This window comes from Manis javanica, chromosome 17 (genome assembly GCF_040802235.1).
Source record: "Manis javanica isolate MJ-LG chromosome 17, MJ_LKY, whole genome shotgun sequence".
Taxonomy (NCBI): Eukaryota; Metazoa; Chordata; class Mammalia; order Pholidota; family Manidae; genus Manis; species Manis javanica.
The window spans coordinates 14,907,257-14,923,180 of NC_133172.1; the positions used below are offsets into that span (position 1 = coordinate 14,907,257).

Below are 15,924 nucleotides of genomic sequence, written 5' to 3' on the forward strand. Positions count from 1 at the left end.
GCCCCCTCCCTCACCTCCTTATTAATCAGCTTGCCCTCTCCTAACCACCCTACAGAAAAGAGGAACCTCTCTTGGCCAACACACACACACACTCCTCGCCCTTCTTTACTGCTTTTTTTCTTCAACAGCACTTATCACCATCTGAATGCTAAAAATGTGCTCATCGTCCACATTTCCAACTTGAATGTCAAAATCACTCTTGTTTCCTGATGGTCCCGAAATGGTTCCTGGCATACAGTTAAGTGCTTAATAAACATTTGTTGAGTAGATGAATGATGGTAACAGCCAACCCTTACTTAGTGTTTTCCTATGTGCCAGATACTGCTCACCTCATAGGTCACATAACCTTTAAAAAAAACCCTGTGGGGTTGGCCCTATTAAAGAGGTTGATAACAGCTAGGAGTGGAAAAGACGGCCATCTGACTCCAGAGTCTGTGTGCTTAAAACAGAATGCCTCACTTCCTCCCTCGTAGCTCACATTTATGGAGTGCCTACCCTGAGCCAGGCGCTCTGCTATGCTCCTTACATGTACCATCTCATTATAAGAGAGGGATGTGTGACTGTCACGCCCATTTCCAGGCAGACAACCTCAGGCGCTGAGGAGCGGCAAAGCCCGTGCCCAAGGTCACACACAAAGCAAATGCTTGACAGGGCTGGGATGGCCGGAGAGCAGGAGGAACCCAGCCCAGCAGGCCTTCCACATCCCCACCCACATCCTCTCACCTTCCGCTTGACAAACTTGTCCCAGTAGTTGCTGGGGAAAGACCTGCCGAGAGAGAGACCGAGCGATGTTAGGGCAGGAGGGAATGGGAGCCACCAGCCAAGCCAGGCTGGTTTGAAATTCCAATGCCTTTCTTACAGGGGACGCCACATAGTGGGCTCACATCTCACTTGCTGAAGTTTGCCCAAGGTCAACCACTACCCCACTGCAGTCTTTGGGGGTCCCAGGGGAGGCAGGGGCTTGCATTCAGAGCCAGGATGTGTTAAAAGAGAGAACTACATTCAGGTGGGGGGTTCTTGCGTGGGAAGAGCGGGGAGGAGTCTGAGCCAGTGGCCTGGCCCTGCTCCAGGGGAATGGCGTGCTTTCTCACACTGCTGTATTTAATTTTATTTGATGTGATTTTGGCCCTTTATTTACCAGTTTTCTGATCAATGAGTTGATACCTAGCATCCTGCAAGATGGCCAATGAGTTGTGTTTCCTTTGCAGGGGCCAGCTCCTTCTCCTGCTTAAAGCTTATGAACCCATGGATTCCGACCTATTTGATGTATTTCATTTTGTGGTACTTCCTATCTTTATAGATGCTTAAATGGTCCCTGATTTGTCCAGTGGGAACCCCTTCAACAGGCACTGGGTCCTTTCAGCATGTCACCCTTTTTCATGGAGAACTTCCTTGCTTTCTGACACAAGAGAGTTAAGACTCACCTTGCAGTTTCCTGTCCCAGCCCTGAAGTTTGCCACTTCTCCAAGGAGGTTGGCTCCTTTCCATGGGAAATAATATTTAGAAGTTGAGGTCTTGGGCAGACACTAGTTTAAACAGGTATTTCTCTCTCTCTCTATCCCCTTCCTTCTCTCTTGTTAAGTACATGTACTTGAATATGTGTAAGTTAAATGTGCCTTTGATGGTGACAGTGAGAGCATAGGATGTCCTCGGTGTGCCTTCTCTCCCTCCTCACACCACCTCAACCAGAAAGGATGCCATAATATAATAACACCCAACCCTTATGAAGGACTTACTGTGCCCCGGAAACTACATTAACTCATTTTATCATTACAAGATCCTTGTGAGGTCAGTGCTATGATTTATTCCCACTTGACAGAACAGGCACAGAGAGGCTAAGTGACTTGACCAAGAATTCCTGGCGAGGGTGTGGCCAGCCCAGGGTTCCAACCGGAACTGGCATCTTTATTCTAGAGATGTCTCCCTCTAACCCTGCAGCCCTGCTTATGAACACATGAAATGGGACTTGATCTGGGGAGAAATGGAGTGGGTGGGACTGCACTTTTGGGAGTCCAGAGGCCCCCACACTGCTGTCACACACTTCATTCCCTCTCTGGAGTCAATTTGAAAACCAAATTATTTCCTATTTTCCATTCATGGCACATGGGTGAGAATCACACATGGGGTCAGGGGTTTAAAATGCAGGGTCCTGGGCTCCACCCCAGACCCACTGAATCAGAGTCTCCAGGGCCTGGGTCCCAGGAATCTCCAGTTGTCACCCCAGCCCCACAGGTACTTTAATGCACAGGAAATTTGTATTATCAAGATGAAGACCAGGGCTTGGGGAGAATGAGTCAGGACTGGCAATGACAGGAGCCCCAGTCTTTTAAGGACGGACTGGAGTGGAAACCCAGCTCTGCTGCCCTCCCCGCCCAATATAGGGGCTGGGCCCTACGGTGTGTTGAGCACCAGCCGGTCCCACTGGCCCTTCACATCATCATCCTCAGGCTGCTCCGTGATGTAAAGGCCATCAAACTCCAGCTTCCGGGCCAGCTCCTTCTCCCGCTTAAAGATCACCAGGGGCACCTAGATTGTGCAGGGAGGCAAGGGGTGGGCGTCAGGCTCCTCTGGAGACCACAGCCTCTGCAGGAGCCCAATTTTGCTAGAGCCTGTGTGGGACCTCACATCAGGGGACCTCTTCCAGAGTGATCAGGGTTGTGATGGGGAAATGTGGGCAGAGGGCTCAGGGCGGGCCTGGGAGAAAAATGAGACAGCCCTGAGGTGGTGCCTGGCGCCACCGTGGCTTCCCAAAGGAGGGAGGATGACTAAACAGAGGCAGGAGAAAGGAGGTGGAAGTGGGGAAAACATTCCAGGCAGAGGGAAGAGCATAAGTAGTTCTAAATCAAAAGGACTCTGTTCATCTAATCAAGTATCGAGATTTGCTTAAACAGATCTCATGGGACCCAAATTAAAGTTCTTATAACATGCTTTATGGGGCATCACAAATGCTGGCTACAATTGATGTCAAATCCATATCCCCGTTAGCAACCATGTTGTGTCTGAGACCCCACAAATCTTAATTCCCCAACAGACCAACATGCAGAAAATAATATTCCCAATGACAAATTTTGCCTCTTGATTCAGAAATTAACATAGTTACAGGACCCAGCTCCTCATCTGTGACCTGCATCAGTCCCCAGTTTGAGTATTGTCCTTGCTTAACACCCCAACCCTGTACCCAGTCCCCCAGCTCTTACCCCAAATCCAGGCCTTCTCTGTCCCAACCACTGTGAGATGCACCCCCTCCTCAGCCAATGCCCCAGCACTCCCACCCCCTGCCTGAGACAACATGCCCCTGCCCCAGAACCATGGCCACAGCCCACCTTGAGACAGTTATAGCCAATGATGCAGAGAAAGGCCACCAGCGTATGCAGCAGGCTCAAGCACCGTAAGGCAGGCTCCATGTAGCCCGTGCTCTCCTCCAGGAAGTAGTACACCATGTTCTCATCCTCGTCGCCCTCTGCTTCCTCACCAGCCCCTGAGCCCCAGCCAGAGCCACCACCAGACCCTGCACCTGACAGGTCCCCAGCTGCTGAGCCCTCCATGTCATCCTCCCCTGGTGGAGAGTCTGAGACCTGAATGGGGACAGAGATCAGTCAGGGTGGGTACCCAGGTGTCCTGGCATCTGGTCTGCCACACCCAGAACCCACTAACAAAATGAACAGCCTCCATTCCTGAGGTGGTCTGGGCCCCTATCAGGTGCAGTATTGGTGGGGCTGTCAGTCAAGATCAAGGGGTGGGCCCAGGGCCCCAGTCAACAAATCAGACCCTGTCCTGGGAATCTGACTATTGAACACTGAGTGACAGGACTGAAAGCAGAGTTGATTCATCTTGACAGTGGAGCCCTAGAGATTGACCACTAATATTAACACATATCCTAAAATTAGTAGTAAGTAGCTAACATTTCTATAGCACTTTCTCTATGCCAGGTACTGTTCTAAGTGCTTTACACATACAAATCCTCTTTAAATCCCCACAGCTCTAAAAGGTAAATGCTGTTATCCCATTTTACAGATGAGGAAGTTAAGGCACAGAGAGGTTAAGCACCTTGCCTAACCGGTGAGTGGTGGAGCTGGGATTCAATCCCAGAGAAGCCATGCTCTGATCACTATGCTAGTCTGCGTCTCTGTCCCATTATCTACATCCCTGGCAAGACCTGGTTCTCAGCCCTTTCCTTCTATTCCATGAGCAGCCCATGTCCTCTTTCCTACAAATTCCTCTTCAGCTTAAGTGAAAACAAAGAAGCTTAATTGAGCCACTGATCAGCGGGTGTTGCAGATAGGTGAGGGCCTGCACCCAGGAGCATACCCTGACAAGTGGCCAAGCTGAGCATTGCACCCAGAACTGGTTCCTTGCCATAACTCCTGTGGACACTCAAGCATCTGTCCCCAGATGGACACAGACACCCCCACTCACTCCCACAGGGGTCCAAGATCCAGGTGTCCAGCCTGAATCCTCCTGGGAACCCCCAGCTCAACACTTTGTTGCTTTACTGCAGGGACCCTGGGAACCTGTTAGGAGTTGAGCCTCCCACCCCACAGCCTGCTAAATGCCTGATCCTGGCCCATCATGACCAGCACCTTATAAAACAGCAAGATGAAGTTGATAGCAAATGCCAAGAAGAGGGCAAGGAATCGCAGGGTGTAAAAGTTCCGGGAGAGGTAGTTCTAAGGTGAGGAGAGAAAGAGAAAGAAAGAGCTCACTGTCCACCCACTTCCCTGGAGAAGTCACCCCATCACCCATCCACACACCTGGGTCCTTTATATCTCTCCCACAGCCCCCTATTTATTGAGTGCTTACTGTATACCAAGACCTGGACTGAGAGCTTGTAAGCTTGAACTTTAGTTCTCACCATACCCCTATGAAGTGGGTACTGCTGATACATCTACTTTACAGATGAGAAAACCGAGGCTCAGGGAGGTGAGATGTCTTGTTCAAGGTCACACAGCCAAGAAGTGGCATACCTGGGCTGTGAAGCCAGGCAGTCAAGCTCCAGAGTCCAGGCTCCCAGGCACCCTGGCTTGGTGCTTCCTGTGTGAGGTCACCTGTTTGCTTAACCCCAGGCACTGGACATCTCTCCCTCTTTTTCTCTCCACTGTTCTCTCATCCCCGATTCTTCCCACAAATCCTCACTGAACTACCTTCTGCCCAACGTGTCTCCCTCAGCCCCTCATATCAGGCTGGGCCTGGGAGGAAGCAGGGAAGGGAGGACCCTGCCCTCACAAGGGCCCTCCCTCCTTCCTGGCCTGGATGAAGAGGTGAGCTCTCCCCTCAACAGGAGGAGCTGGAGCTGGTGTGACAGCTCCAATCCAAAGGTGGAGCGCTGAGAAACAGGCCCTGGTGAGAGGAACAGAGCTCTGGCTTCACGTGGATTCAGCTCTGGATAGAGGATGGGTGTGGGAACCCTGGGCAGGTGGCCCCAGATGAAGATCATGAGCAGGGAGAGGCCGAAGAGCCACGTGGGGACCCCTGAAAACGCTGCCCTGTGCCGAGGTCCTGGCTCTGTCTGGCGACATCTCTGCCCAGCTTGGCTTCCTCTCAGAGACGGGCCAGGCACAGGCGAGCTCAAGAACAGGGTGGGAGGAGAGGTGGTGCGCATGCACCCGGGGGGTCCCGGGGAGGGAGTGTCAGCGTGCCCTTGCTGGTCCTCACCAAGAACTTCACCCTCTGCACTTCCAGTTCTCCCCAGAATTCCAGGCCCCCACCTCCAGCCTCCTCCTTCTTTGGAGGGGCTGGGGAAGGTGCTGTCTTCTTGGGGGGCACTGGAGGGGGCTCGGGGGCTTCTTCTTTCTCCCCATTCTCAGCACTGCAGGCAGGACACAGACAGAGTAAAGAGATGCCTGGGAAATCCATCTATCCATTCATTTGGTCATTGGTAGCCATGCACCGGGAGCCCCCACCCCATGCCTGGCCCAGGTCTAGATGGTGCTGGGGACAAAGTGATGAGACAATTTCAGGCCCTGCCCTCATGGGGCTCCAGTCTAGTAGGGTACAGACTGGTGACCAGACAATGGCAGCCCTGAGTGGTCAGGGCTGGGATGGGGGGAACTTAGGGGTTGTGGGAGCCCAGAGGAGACACCTCTTCAATTTAGAGTGCGGGGTGTCAAGGAGAAGGAGACATATAATCTGGAGAAGGAGACAAGGCAGAATGGGGAGAAGGAAGACTGAGATGAAGCCTGGGGGCAGGTGTTCAGGCAGAGGTCCTGGCCCACACAAAGTCTTGGGGTTAAGACAGGGGTCTTTGTTCTCTACTCTCTTGCGCAGAGGCCCTCCTCTGGGCCGGGGCTGGGTGGTGCTGAGGACACAGCGGGGCAAGGACAGCTGCTGGTTCTGGTTCCTGTGGTCAGGCCCTGACCTCAGGAGGCTCCCAGTCCAGGCGGGAGGCAGTGAGAGGAACTGGGTCCCCTGAGCCCTAAGGCCACTCACTCAGCTTTCTCCGGCTCTGGCTCGGTCTCAGGCTCTGGTTCTGGAGGCAGCCCCTCTTCCTCTCCATCCACCTGGTGGCAGGGCCAGTGTCAGGGCCGAGCCCCACCCCAAGAGCCCCTCAGTGCTGCCCCTCCTGTTCTGCTCTGTGTCCCTTTGTGGTCATTTCCCCGGGGCAATCTAAGTTTCACTCTCTCCACACCAAAAGAGGGCTTATGATTCTTCTTTACAGAGGGGAAACATGCCCAGAAAAACGGATCGCCTTGCCCAAAGCACTGTGCAGCCAGGCTGACTCCAAGAGGAGTGATTCTTCCCCACCTGCCCATCACCTTGACAACCACGCCCCCAGAGCACCAGTGGCCTGAGGATGCTTTAGGGGCCTCTGTCACAGTGAGCTGCTTGACTCCCCACACCATCTGCATCTCTGAGGGTCTTTCTCAGTGCCCCTGACCCTGTCTGGGCTCTTCTTAGTTCCTGATCCTTTTGACCCTCTAACGTGAACCTGGATCTCTTGCTCTCTGCCTCCAGATGTCTTTTTCTCTCTCCCAGAAACGCTACCTTTTCACCACGAGCCTTTCTCCCGGAATCCTCTCTTGAGTCCACTGCAGGGTGTCTATCCCTTGTCTCTTTCTGTCTCCCTCCCGCTCTGTCTCCGCACCCTGTCTCTCAGGCTCTCTCCCGCGTTTCTTCCCCCTCGCCCTGTGCACCATCGCCCACTCTGTCTCTCCTACCCCTACTCCCGCTCTCCAAAACCTCGAGGCCCCTCCTGCTCGCTCACCCGCAGCTTCCTCTTGATGATGGGGGAGCCCTCGGGCGTGGGCGGCTCCGCTGGCGTCGTGTCACCCATGTCCCCGAGGCCGCCAGCCCCTTCGGGCCTGAAGGGGCTCCCGTCGGCGACGGCCACGGCCCCGTCGGCGCCTTCCGGGCCAGCCTCGTGCGCCTCCTCCTTGTCGCCCGCGCCCTCCGCGGCGTCGCCGGCTCCCTCGCCTGCGCCCTCGCCGTCCGCATCGCCCCCGGGCCCGGCCGGCTGCTCGCCGTGCACCTCGTCGCCCGTGGGGTCCGGCATGCCCGCCAGGAGCTCAGTCACAGTCACTTTCTTGGCCCCCTCGACGAGGCCGCCGCCGAAGAGCGAGCCCCAGAGCAGGCGCAGCGCGCCCGCCGCCGCACCCACGCCCGCCGCGCCCGCGCGCGCCACCGCCGCCCAGAGCAGCGCGGCGGCCCCCGCCGCCGCCTCGCGCGCCGTGAGCCGCCGCAGCCGCCGCACGCGCCGCCGCAGGCTGCGGTAGCTGAGGCCGCGCAGCGCCCGGGCCGCCGCCGCCGCCAGCCGCGCCGTGGCGCCCGCCGCCGCCGTGCCCGCCGCGCCCTCGGGCCCCGCGGCGCCCTCCTCCGCGCCCTCGGCGCCCGCCTCGGACGTGCCCTCGTCGACCTCGTTCTCCTCCGGCTCGCCCTCGGGCTCCGAGATTTGCGCGGCGATCTGCATCTCGAAGATGGTGTCCTCGCAGAAGCTCACGAAGAGCTCCATCTTCTCGGACTCGCCGCCCTCATTCACCACGTCGAAGATGAACTGGCGCTTGGACTCCTTCACCTGCAGCGCGGGCGGAGAGGGGCGTGGCGGGGTGACCCCGGGTTCCCTACGCCCTGTGGTCTTTCCGATCAGGAGTACATCTATATCGCGCTCGCTGTAGGTGCTCCTGTGAGGACTTCACCAAGCATTATACATATTTCTCTTTTAATCCTCGCAAACACTCCTGGAGGTAGGGGCTTTATCCCCATTCTGCAGACGAGGAAATGCAGGCCCAGAAAGTCACGTGTCTGGGGCGACGCCACTGAGAGGTGGCAGGCAAAGGATTCCAACTCCCAACAAGCTACTGCGCTTCAGAATCCATGTTTTTAGCTTCTTTGAGCAGACAGAGTGTTTGAGGGCCAAGGGTCTGCAGCCAGCCAGCTTGTCTGGGTTCAAATAGGGATTCTGCCACTGAACAGCCGGGTGACCTTAGTCGTAAGTATCTGGGCCTTAATTTCCTCGCCTTAAATTGGGGGATAATAATAGGATCTACATTGTAAGGTTGGTGTGAGGATTAAATGAGTTAACAGATACTGAGAGATTAGAACATCACCTGGGGTCTAACAAATGCCATCTGGTGTTAGTTGTTACTGTACTGCTGCGCCAGGGCACCACGTCCTGCAAGCCTAGGTGGACTCGACCATCAGTGGAAAGTAGAAATGTGAAAGGGTGAGTAGGTGGTGTTTAGAGGAATAACACTAAGGGAAAAGAGTGGGGAGAGGAAGAGAGGGACCCTCATAGCGTGTACAAATGGGAGAAGGGCCAGCAGTGAACCTAGGCGCCCTGCAGATGCAGGGATGCAGCAGACATCCTGGTGCAAGGATGTTGCAAACACTTCTATGCCAGAAGGGGGAACGACTATGCAATGGTGCCCCGAGGGACACAGGTAAGGGTGCAGAATCTGAAGGGTCCCTGTGGAGTATATGAGGGCACTAGGAACTCAGGGACGAATCAGGTGTGAGGAGGCTGTGGCATATGGGAGCATGTGGGAAGTACGCAACCATGGGAGCTCAAAATCCACAGTGGACACAGGCACACAGAGCAGGCAAGGGCCCAGGGCCAAAACCGGGGCTGCGGGAGTGTCAGTGTGTGAAGGATCTACCATTCACAGGGTTAATGCACGTGAGGCAGGCATGAGTGTGTAAGGGGGACTCCAGAGTCAGTGCAAGAGGGCCCAGGACATGAGGAATAGGCTCGGTGAAGGACCTGAGCCCAGGTGTACATGAAGCAGGTGTCACTGAGGAGGAGACACAGAGGCTCAGCTGTGGAGGTAACCGGGGTGCAAGCCTCAAGAGCTACAAGTGTGAGATGGGGAGGGGTGCAGGAGCATGTGGGGGGAGTGTGCAGGTGCCTGGGGCATCTCAGGAACAAAGACGTGTGCATCAAGGGCATACGATTGTGTGTGAGCAGGGCTGGAGACAGGGTGTGTGAGGTGCGTGGGGCCGTGCCAGGGCCACATGAGTACTCTTGGGGCAAGTGCATGTGCAAGGGGCATTCAGTCATTTGTGGACTGCGCATATGAGGGGCTGATACAGGGCTCATCAGGCCAAGGAGTAGGACTGGCCACCAAGGTCACAGAGAGTAAGGCCTCTGGGGGTAAATTTGAGAGGGTGGTCCAGGATCACCAGTGAATGAGTGATCACGGTTGACTAGGGCTAATGATGAGGCCATGTAGGAGGCAGACAGCAATGCAGCAGTGCCCAGAATGAGTGGGATGTGTGTCTTGTGCTAGGGCCTCTGAGGACATTTGGGGGCACATAAGGTGACTGGTGAGGGGTGGGCCACCATAACAGGGCACCCTAGAGCCCCCAAGGTAAGCATGTAAAAGTATGGGCATGGGTAGGCCAGGGCCAGGGATAACACACCAGGGGCTGCTGGGAAGGTGAGTAAGGGGTGTATGACCTCATGGGCTCCAGTACATGAGAATGTGGTTGTGGATGCATCAGGACTAAAAGGCCACATTAGAGCTCACAGGGTGAGTGTGCAAGTGGTAGGCAAGGTATTTGAGTAGCACACTAATGCTGCCGTGTGTGCATCCATGTGTGGGTAAAGTCTATAAGAGGTGGGCAGGGAAGAACCAGGGATGTGCCATGACACAGCAGGATCTGTAAAATGTGTGCAAAAGGGTGGGCATGGGCTTGCGTAAGCAGAGCAAGAGCCCACCAAGGCCTGCAGAGCAGCTGTGAAAACAGCCCATCGTTGGGTTCCAGCGAGCAAGGTGCATGCCCCGTCTCCCGGGCCCTGGGAGGTGAGCATGCCCAAGCCCAGGTCCGCTCACCTGGGGCATCTCCCACTGGGTGCGGTTTGTCTCCGAGATCTCGAAGTAGATCCGCTCGATGCGGCGCGACGCACCCATGATCTCGATGCGACCCAGGTAGGGCCGGAAGTACTCGAGGATGCTCTCGGCCAGCTCGAGGAAGTTGCGCAGGCGTGGGTCGTGGGGCACGTGTTCTGACAGGTTGGTCAGCAGCACCGCCACGTTGAAGCCGATTTCCCGGGCCGGCTCCTGGAAGCGGTTGGCGAACTCCTCACAGTTGATCATCTCGTTCTCATCCGCTTCGGAGCAGGAAAGCAGGAATTGGATTTCCGGGCCGGTGAACTGCTTCTGGCTGTCCATGGCCTGGGGGTGGGCAGGGGCGAGCAGGGGAGGTCAAAGGGGTGCCTGGGGAGCCTCAATGCGCTTCTTCAAACAACTATGGACTTTTCATAGAAACAGAAAAGTTCAGACTCATGTAACCAGCACCCAAAGCCGACACCTAGCAAGTTGGCATAGGTAAGGCTGAAATTCTGCATTTCCACAAGGCTGAGCCTCAGTCCAATGTAAGACACATTCTATTTTCAGAGATGGTAAAATATGAATTGGTGACATCCAGCACAGGCTGGCTCTCTGCACCCACCCTCCACCCCAACCCTGGATGGCAACTGTGTCTGTGCCAGAGGCTCTTTGGGCCCTCTGACTGTAGGTGGACTCCATCCAGTGGGGGGTCAGGGCGCAGGAGAATGGAGCTGTGCACTTCCTCTCCTTGGTTTTGTCCCTGTGCTGGCCTTGTCCCTTGCTCAAAGGTCAGTCCTGCAGCCCTGCCCACATTGGCTCCTTCTATCTCCAAGTCAGGTAACTACTTTTTCCTCCAGGGCAGCCCCGTCAAGGCTAGGGTGCTGACTAATATGTGCCCCACCTCCTCCCCTTCTCCAAGACCCTTTCACCAAGGCCTGCATTTCCAGCAACTAAGTAACTGACACCTGACAGTGGAGGCCTCTGAATTTCAACTAGGAACAAAGAGTCATATACCCATAGCCCCATAATTAAGAAATATTCATGGTGACACATTTCTCAAATACTAGATGTTTCAGAACTACAACATTACAGATACGACTAGAGCCCTTGTGTACCCTTCCCTGGCCCCACTCTCCGCCACCTCCCCCAAGGTAACCACTGTTCTGGAGTTGGTATATCTTTCCAACCATGTGTCAACACTTTTACTACCTATATCCCATGATTTTCTCATAAAACATACATAGTATCCTGTGAGTATTTTTGCTTTAAAGAACTTCTCTTATAATCATGTAATTGGAAACTTGTTTTTTCACTCAATTATATTTTCAAGATCTATTTATGTTGATACATAGATCAAACGAATTCATTTTTGCTGCTGTTAGGAGTCTTGTTTTATAAATAAAATACTTTATTCTCCTGATGCTGGACATTCAGGTTGTTTCCAGTTTTTTTACTTTACTGACAACACTTCCATTACACATTCTTGTGCTGATCTCCTATGTACATTTTTCAAGAGATTCTCTAGGGCAGTTTTTCAAATGTTTTGACTGTACCCACAGTAAGAGTGCATTTTACAATGTGACTCAAAAAAAATAAAAAGTTTCCTGACACATTCTGACTTTTGCCATGTAACACGGCTCCACAATGTTCTATTCTACTTGACTTTAAAAAATGCTAGTCATGACTTAACTAAATTAATTCCAGGACCCACAGATGGGTTGCAACATGAGTTTGAGAAGTACTGCTCTAGGGTATGAACAGAAGTGAAATTTTCTGGCTCTCAAAAGTGCTTTGTAGCCAAGAACTTTGCAAGATGCTTTCTAAATGAGTAACATGCTTTGCAAATCATGAAGGGCTTTAGAAACCACAGAATGTAGAGACAAAATCACACAGGAACTCCTCACCTCCTCCCCTTATGATGCAGTATGACAGAGCCCCTTATAAAAGCCCCCTCCTCTAGAGCCTGGGACTCCATCCATCCCCTCCATTTGATGCTGGACTCTGTGCATATGATTTGCTGTTTTCTCTTTTGTCATCATCCATATATATACGTCTACCCCCTGATTTTGAAATACCTTCTTCTCTGACCTGTCAGTTTTCTTCACTGGATTCTTATCTTCCAGATCTTCTCTTCCAATAAAGGTTCAGGAGGGTGTCCGGGCCTGGAATTTACACGCCCTTCTTGATATATGCTCACCAGGAAGATATCAATGAGGCCCAAGGCTCTGAATGCTATCCTGTCCAAGGATAGCCAAGTCCACATCCTAGCTCTGACTTCTCCCCCGAATCCAGACACTTAGAGCTGGAGCCCTACCTGACACATCTTTGTGGATCTCTACCCCAAATTGGAAATGGCCAAAACTGAACCCTTGATTTCAAAACCTCTCCTCCCACCATTTTACCCATCTCAGGAACATCACTACCCACTCAGGTGCTCAAACTAAAATTTTTGAGTCATCCTTGATTCCTCTTTCTTATCTCACCACCCATACCTGATCTGATCAGCAAATCCAGCTCTTCTTCCAACACATCCAGGACCCACACACTTCTGCTCCTCCGTGGCTCCCACTGGAGATTTGTTCCCCATTGGCTCCCATTGCACCATCACAGCAACCTGCTCCTTGGCCTTCCTGCTCCCTGTCTCTCCCCACAGTCTGTTCCCCACACACAGCTGGAAGGACCCTGTAAACATCTGAGTCAGGTCACATCCTTCCCCTGCTCAGAATCCTTCCCTGGCTTCATCTCATTCCAGTTAAAAGTCAGAGTCCTCTCTGCAACCAACCAGGCCTTGTATGTCTGCCTCCCTCACCTCTTGGATTTTATCTCTTGCTCTCTTCTCCTCAACAGCCCTCTCCAGCCACACTGACCTCCTTTCCATCCTCTGGTTTCCACCTTTCAGTACTTACCACTGCTGTCCCCACTGCCCGGGATGCCACAACCTTCCTTGCCCCACCTCTACACTGTACCTTCCAGCTCTCGGCTTCAGTGCTGTCTCCTGGAAAGGCCTTCCCTGGCCACCCAGTTCACAAGGCTTACTCCACCCACTAGTAGTAGCTTCTCACACACTACCCCGCTCACTTCCTTTGGACCACAGATTATAATGTGCAATTATTTTGTTATTTAGTGATTTTCATCTGTTCCTCCCCACTAGGCTATCAGTCTCAGTGCGGGATTTCCGTCTGTTTTGCTGGATGCTGCACACAGTAGGTGCTCAATACATTTTTTGTCAAGTGAATTAAGCCTCTTGAAAACTGAGAAGACTTTTCAACTTTGTCACACTTTTTGAAAATTAAAAAATTCTTTAAAAAAACCCTCGATTTGCCTCTTAAACCATAAAGAAGCTGAAGAGTGCATGAAATACAAAGATTTGTAAGAGTTTGGGAAACCGCATGGTGCTCTGTGTTTGGGAAACCATATGATGCTTGGTAAACGGTCAAACATTCAGAAATGAGAATGTCACCACTTTGCAATCTTTAATGAACTGAGGAGTCTGGACATTGAATATCAATGACTGCTGACAGCATACAACAAAAGATGACAGGATAGGATGTCCCTCCTGATGGATGTATGCAGCACCACAAAGGACAGTGCTGGCAAAACAAAACAAAACAAAACACAACTAAAAAACAGAAACCAAAAACCAAAACCAAAACCTCAATCTGATGGAGCGTCTTGTCCTAAGTCCCAATTTACAAGAAACACAGGGGATAGAGGAACACATCAAATGACACCACAAAGTCACATCGGCCGGATTCAAAATATGGGAAACTACAACCAGGACAGCACTAGCTAATGATAGCCAAGAGCCACATGTGACTACTGAGCACTTGCATCGTGGCTGCTGCAAACTGAGATGCAAGGCTAAAGTACATACTGGTTTTTAAGACTTACTATGAAAAAAAAGAAATGTAAAATGTCAAATAATTTTGTGTATCAATTAGATGTTGAAATAATGAAATAATACGTTGTATTGTTAAAAACTAAGTTCACATGTTTCCCTTTGCTTTTTATAAAGCACGGGTACTGAAAAAATTTTTAAGTGCTCATGTTGCTCTCACTGTCTGTCAGCCGGCACTGCTGTGCAGATGGACATCCTGGGTCTCCAGCAGATACACTGGAAGGAAAAGTGATGGAGAAGGAGCAATAGATAATGTGAGACTTAAAGAAATATCAACAACTGCAACGGGTGGGCCTTGTTTGGATCTTGATTCAGGAAAGAGAATTTTAATTATGTGTAACATTTATGAGATTTGAAAATTTGAACACCGACTAGATATTTGATGAACTGTGGTTATTTTCTGTTTTGTTTTTGGTTAGGAGTGATAATGACATTGTGGCTTATTACATAAAAGGAAAGTCTTTCAAGACCATGTACTGTACAATTCCATTAATATAAAGGGTCTAGAATAGACAAGCCTGTAGAGACAGAAGGTAGATTAGTGGTTGCCAGGAGCCTGAGTGGGGGAGGTGGGAAGTGAGTTCTCAAGGATATGGAGTTTCTTGGATTTTATCTCTTGCTCTCTTCCCCTCAGCAGCCCTCTCCAGCCACACTGACCTCCTTTCCATCCTCTGGTTTCCACCTTTCAGTACTTACCACTGCTGTCCCCACTGCCTGGGATGCTACAACTTCCTTGCCCCACCTCTACACTGTACCTTTCAGCTCTCGGCTTCAGTGCTGTCTCCCGGAAAGGCCTTCCCTGGCCACCCAGTTCACAGGGCTTACTCCACCCACTAGCAGCTTCTCACACACTACGGGTAATTAAAATGTTTTAAAATTAGATTGTAGCAATGGTTACACAGTTCTGTGAATATATTAAAAAGCCATTGAATGGTACACTTTCAATGTGTGAATTTTATGGTATGTGAATTACATCTCACTAAAGATGTTTTTTAAAGGAAGTTGTTTAATGTAGAGAGACATACAAAAATATTTGCAGATAAAAAAATAAAAACATCAAAACAGTGCTGACCAAGAATAAATATGTAGCCTGAAATGTGTTTTCAACTACCAGAAAGGGCTTTCCTAACCATAGTAGATGTTTTGGAATCTGCAAAGTACTTTTCAATGGAGATGTGCTTTGCAAATCGTCAAGAATTCTGTCATCTGTGAAGAACTTGGGAAACCATAAAACAATGCTATATTAATTTTTTTTAATGCAGAGTTACATATACATGGAAATGCAGAAATAAATGTCTGAAGCCGTGTACACTCAGGGATTAACAGTGGCAGCCTTTGGAAAGGTGGGATGTGAACAGGATTAGGGGTGGAGGCCAAAGATGACCGCAACCATAGCTGTAGGTTCTGAATTTCTTTACAAGAGGAATATATTCCGGTATTACCTATTTCATTAAAAGTTAATAAAATATTTCTAATTATTTTCTACACAAAAATCAAGTATCTGCATGGCAAAAAAATAAAAAACACAATCATAAGCAAAGACAAAAGACCAATGACAAACTAGGAAAAATAGGTGCAACTCCTATCACTAACAATGTTATAATCAGCCTAAAATAGAAAGAGCCCATAGAAATCAAATAAAATACCAACCTCCCAAGAGAAAATAAGGAAAGCCATGGTCAATTTACTGAACAAGTAATACAAAAGAAATAGCATGAAAAGATGCTTAACTACACTCATAACAGGAGAATGTAAATTAAAACT

At 51.1% G+C, this 15,924-nt stretch overlaps 1 protein-coding gene across 2 annotated transcripts in view; it reads right to left on the reverse strand.

The window, feature by feature from the left end:
- The window catches only part of RYR1 (ryanodine receptor 1), a 114,256-nt gene that overhangs the window by 5,532 nt on the left and 92,800 nt on the right, over window positions 1-15,924 (reverse strand). For both annotated transcript variants that reach the window (XM_037021731.2, XM_037021730.2), the window contains 8 exons: window positions 10,266-10,607; window positions 7,202-8,008; window positions 6,427-6,497; window positions 5,653-5,806; window positions 4,581-4,667; window positions 3,324-3,575; window positions 2,396-2,526; window positions 724-766 (listed from right to left, as the gene is read on the reverse strand). In XM_037021731.2, coding sequence (XP_036877626.2) covers window positions 724-766; window positions 2,396-2,526; window positions 3,324-3,575; window positions 4,581-4,667; window positions 5,653-5,806; window positions 6,427-6,497; window positions 7,202-8,008; window positions 10,266-10,607 — 1,887 coding nt within the window. The remainder of the gene's footprint in view (window positions 1-723; window positions 767-2,395; window positions 2,527-3,323; window positions 3,576-4,580; window positions 4,668-5,652; window positions 5,807-6,426; window positions 6,498-7,201; window positions 8,009-10,265; window positions 10,608-15,924) is intronic.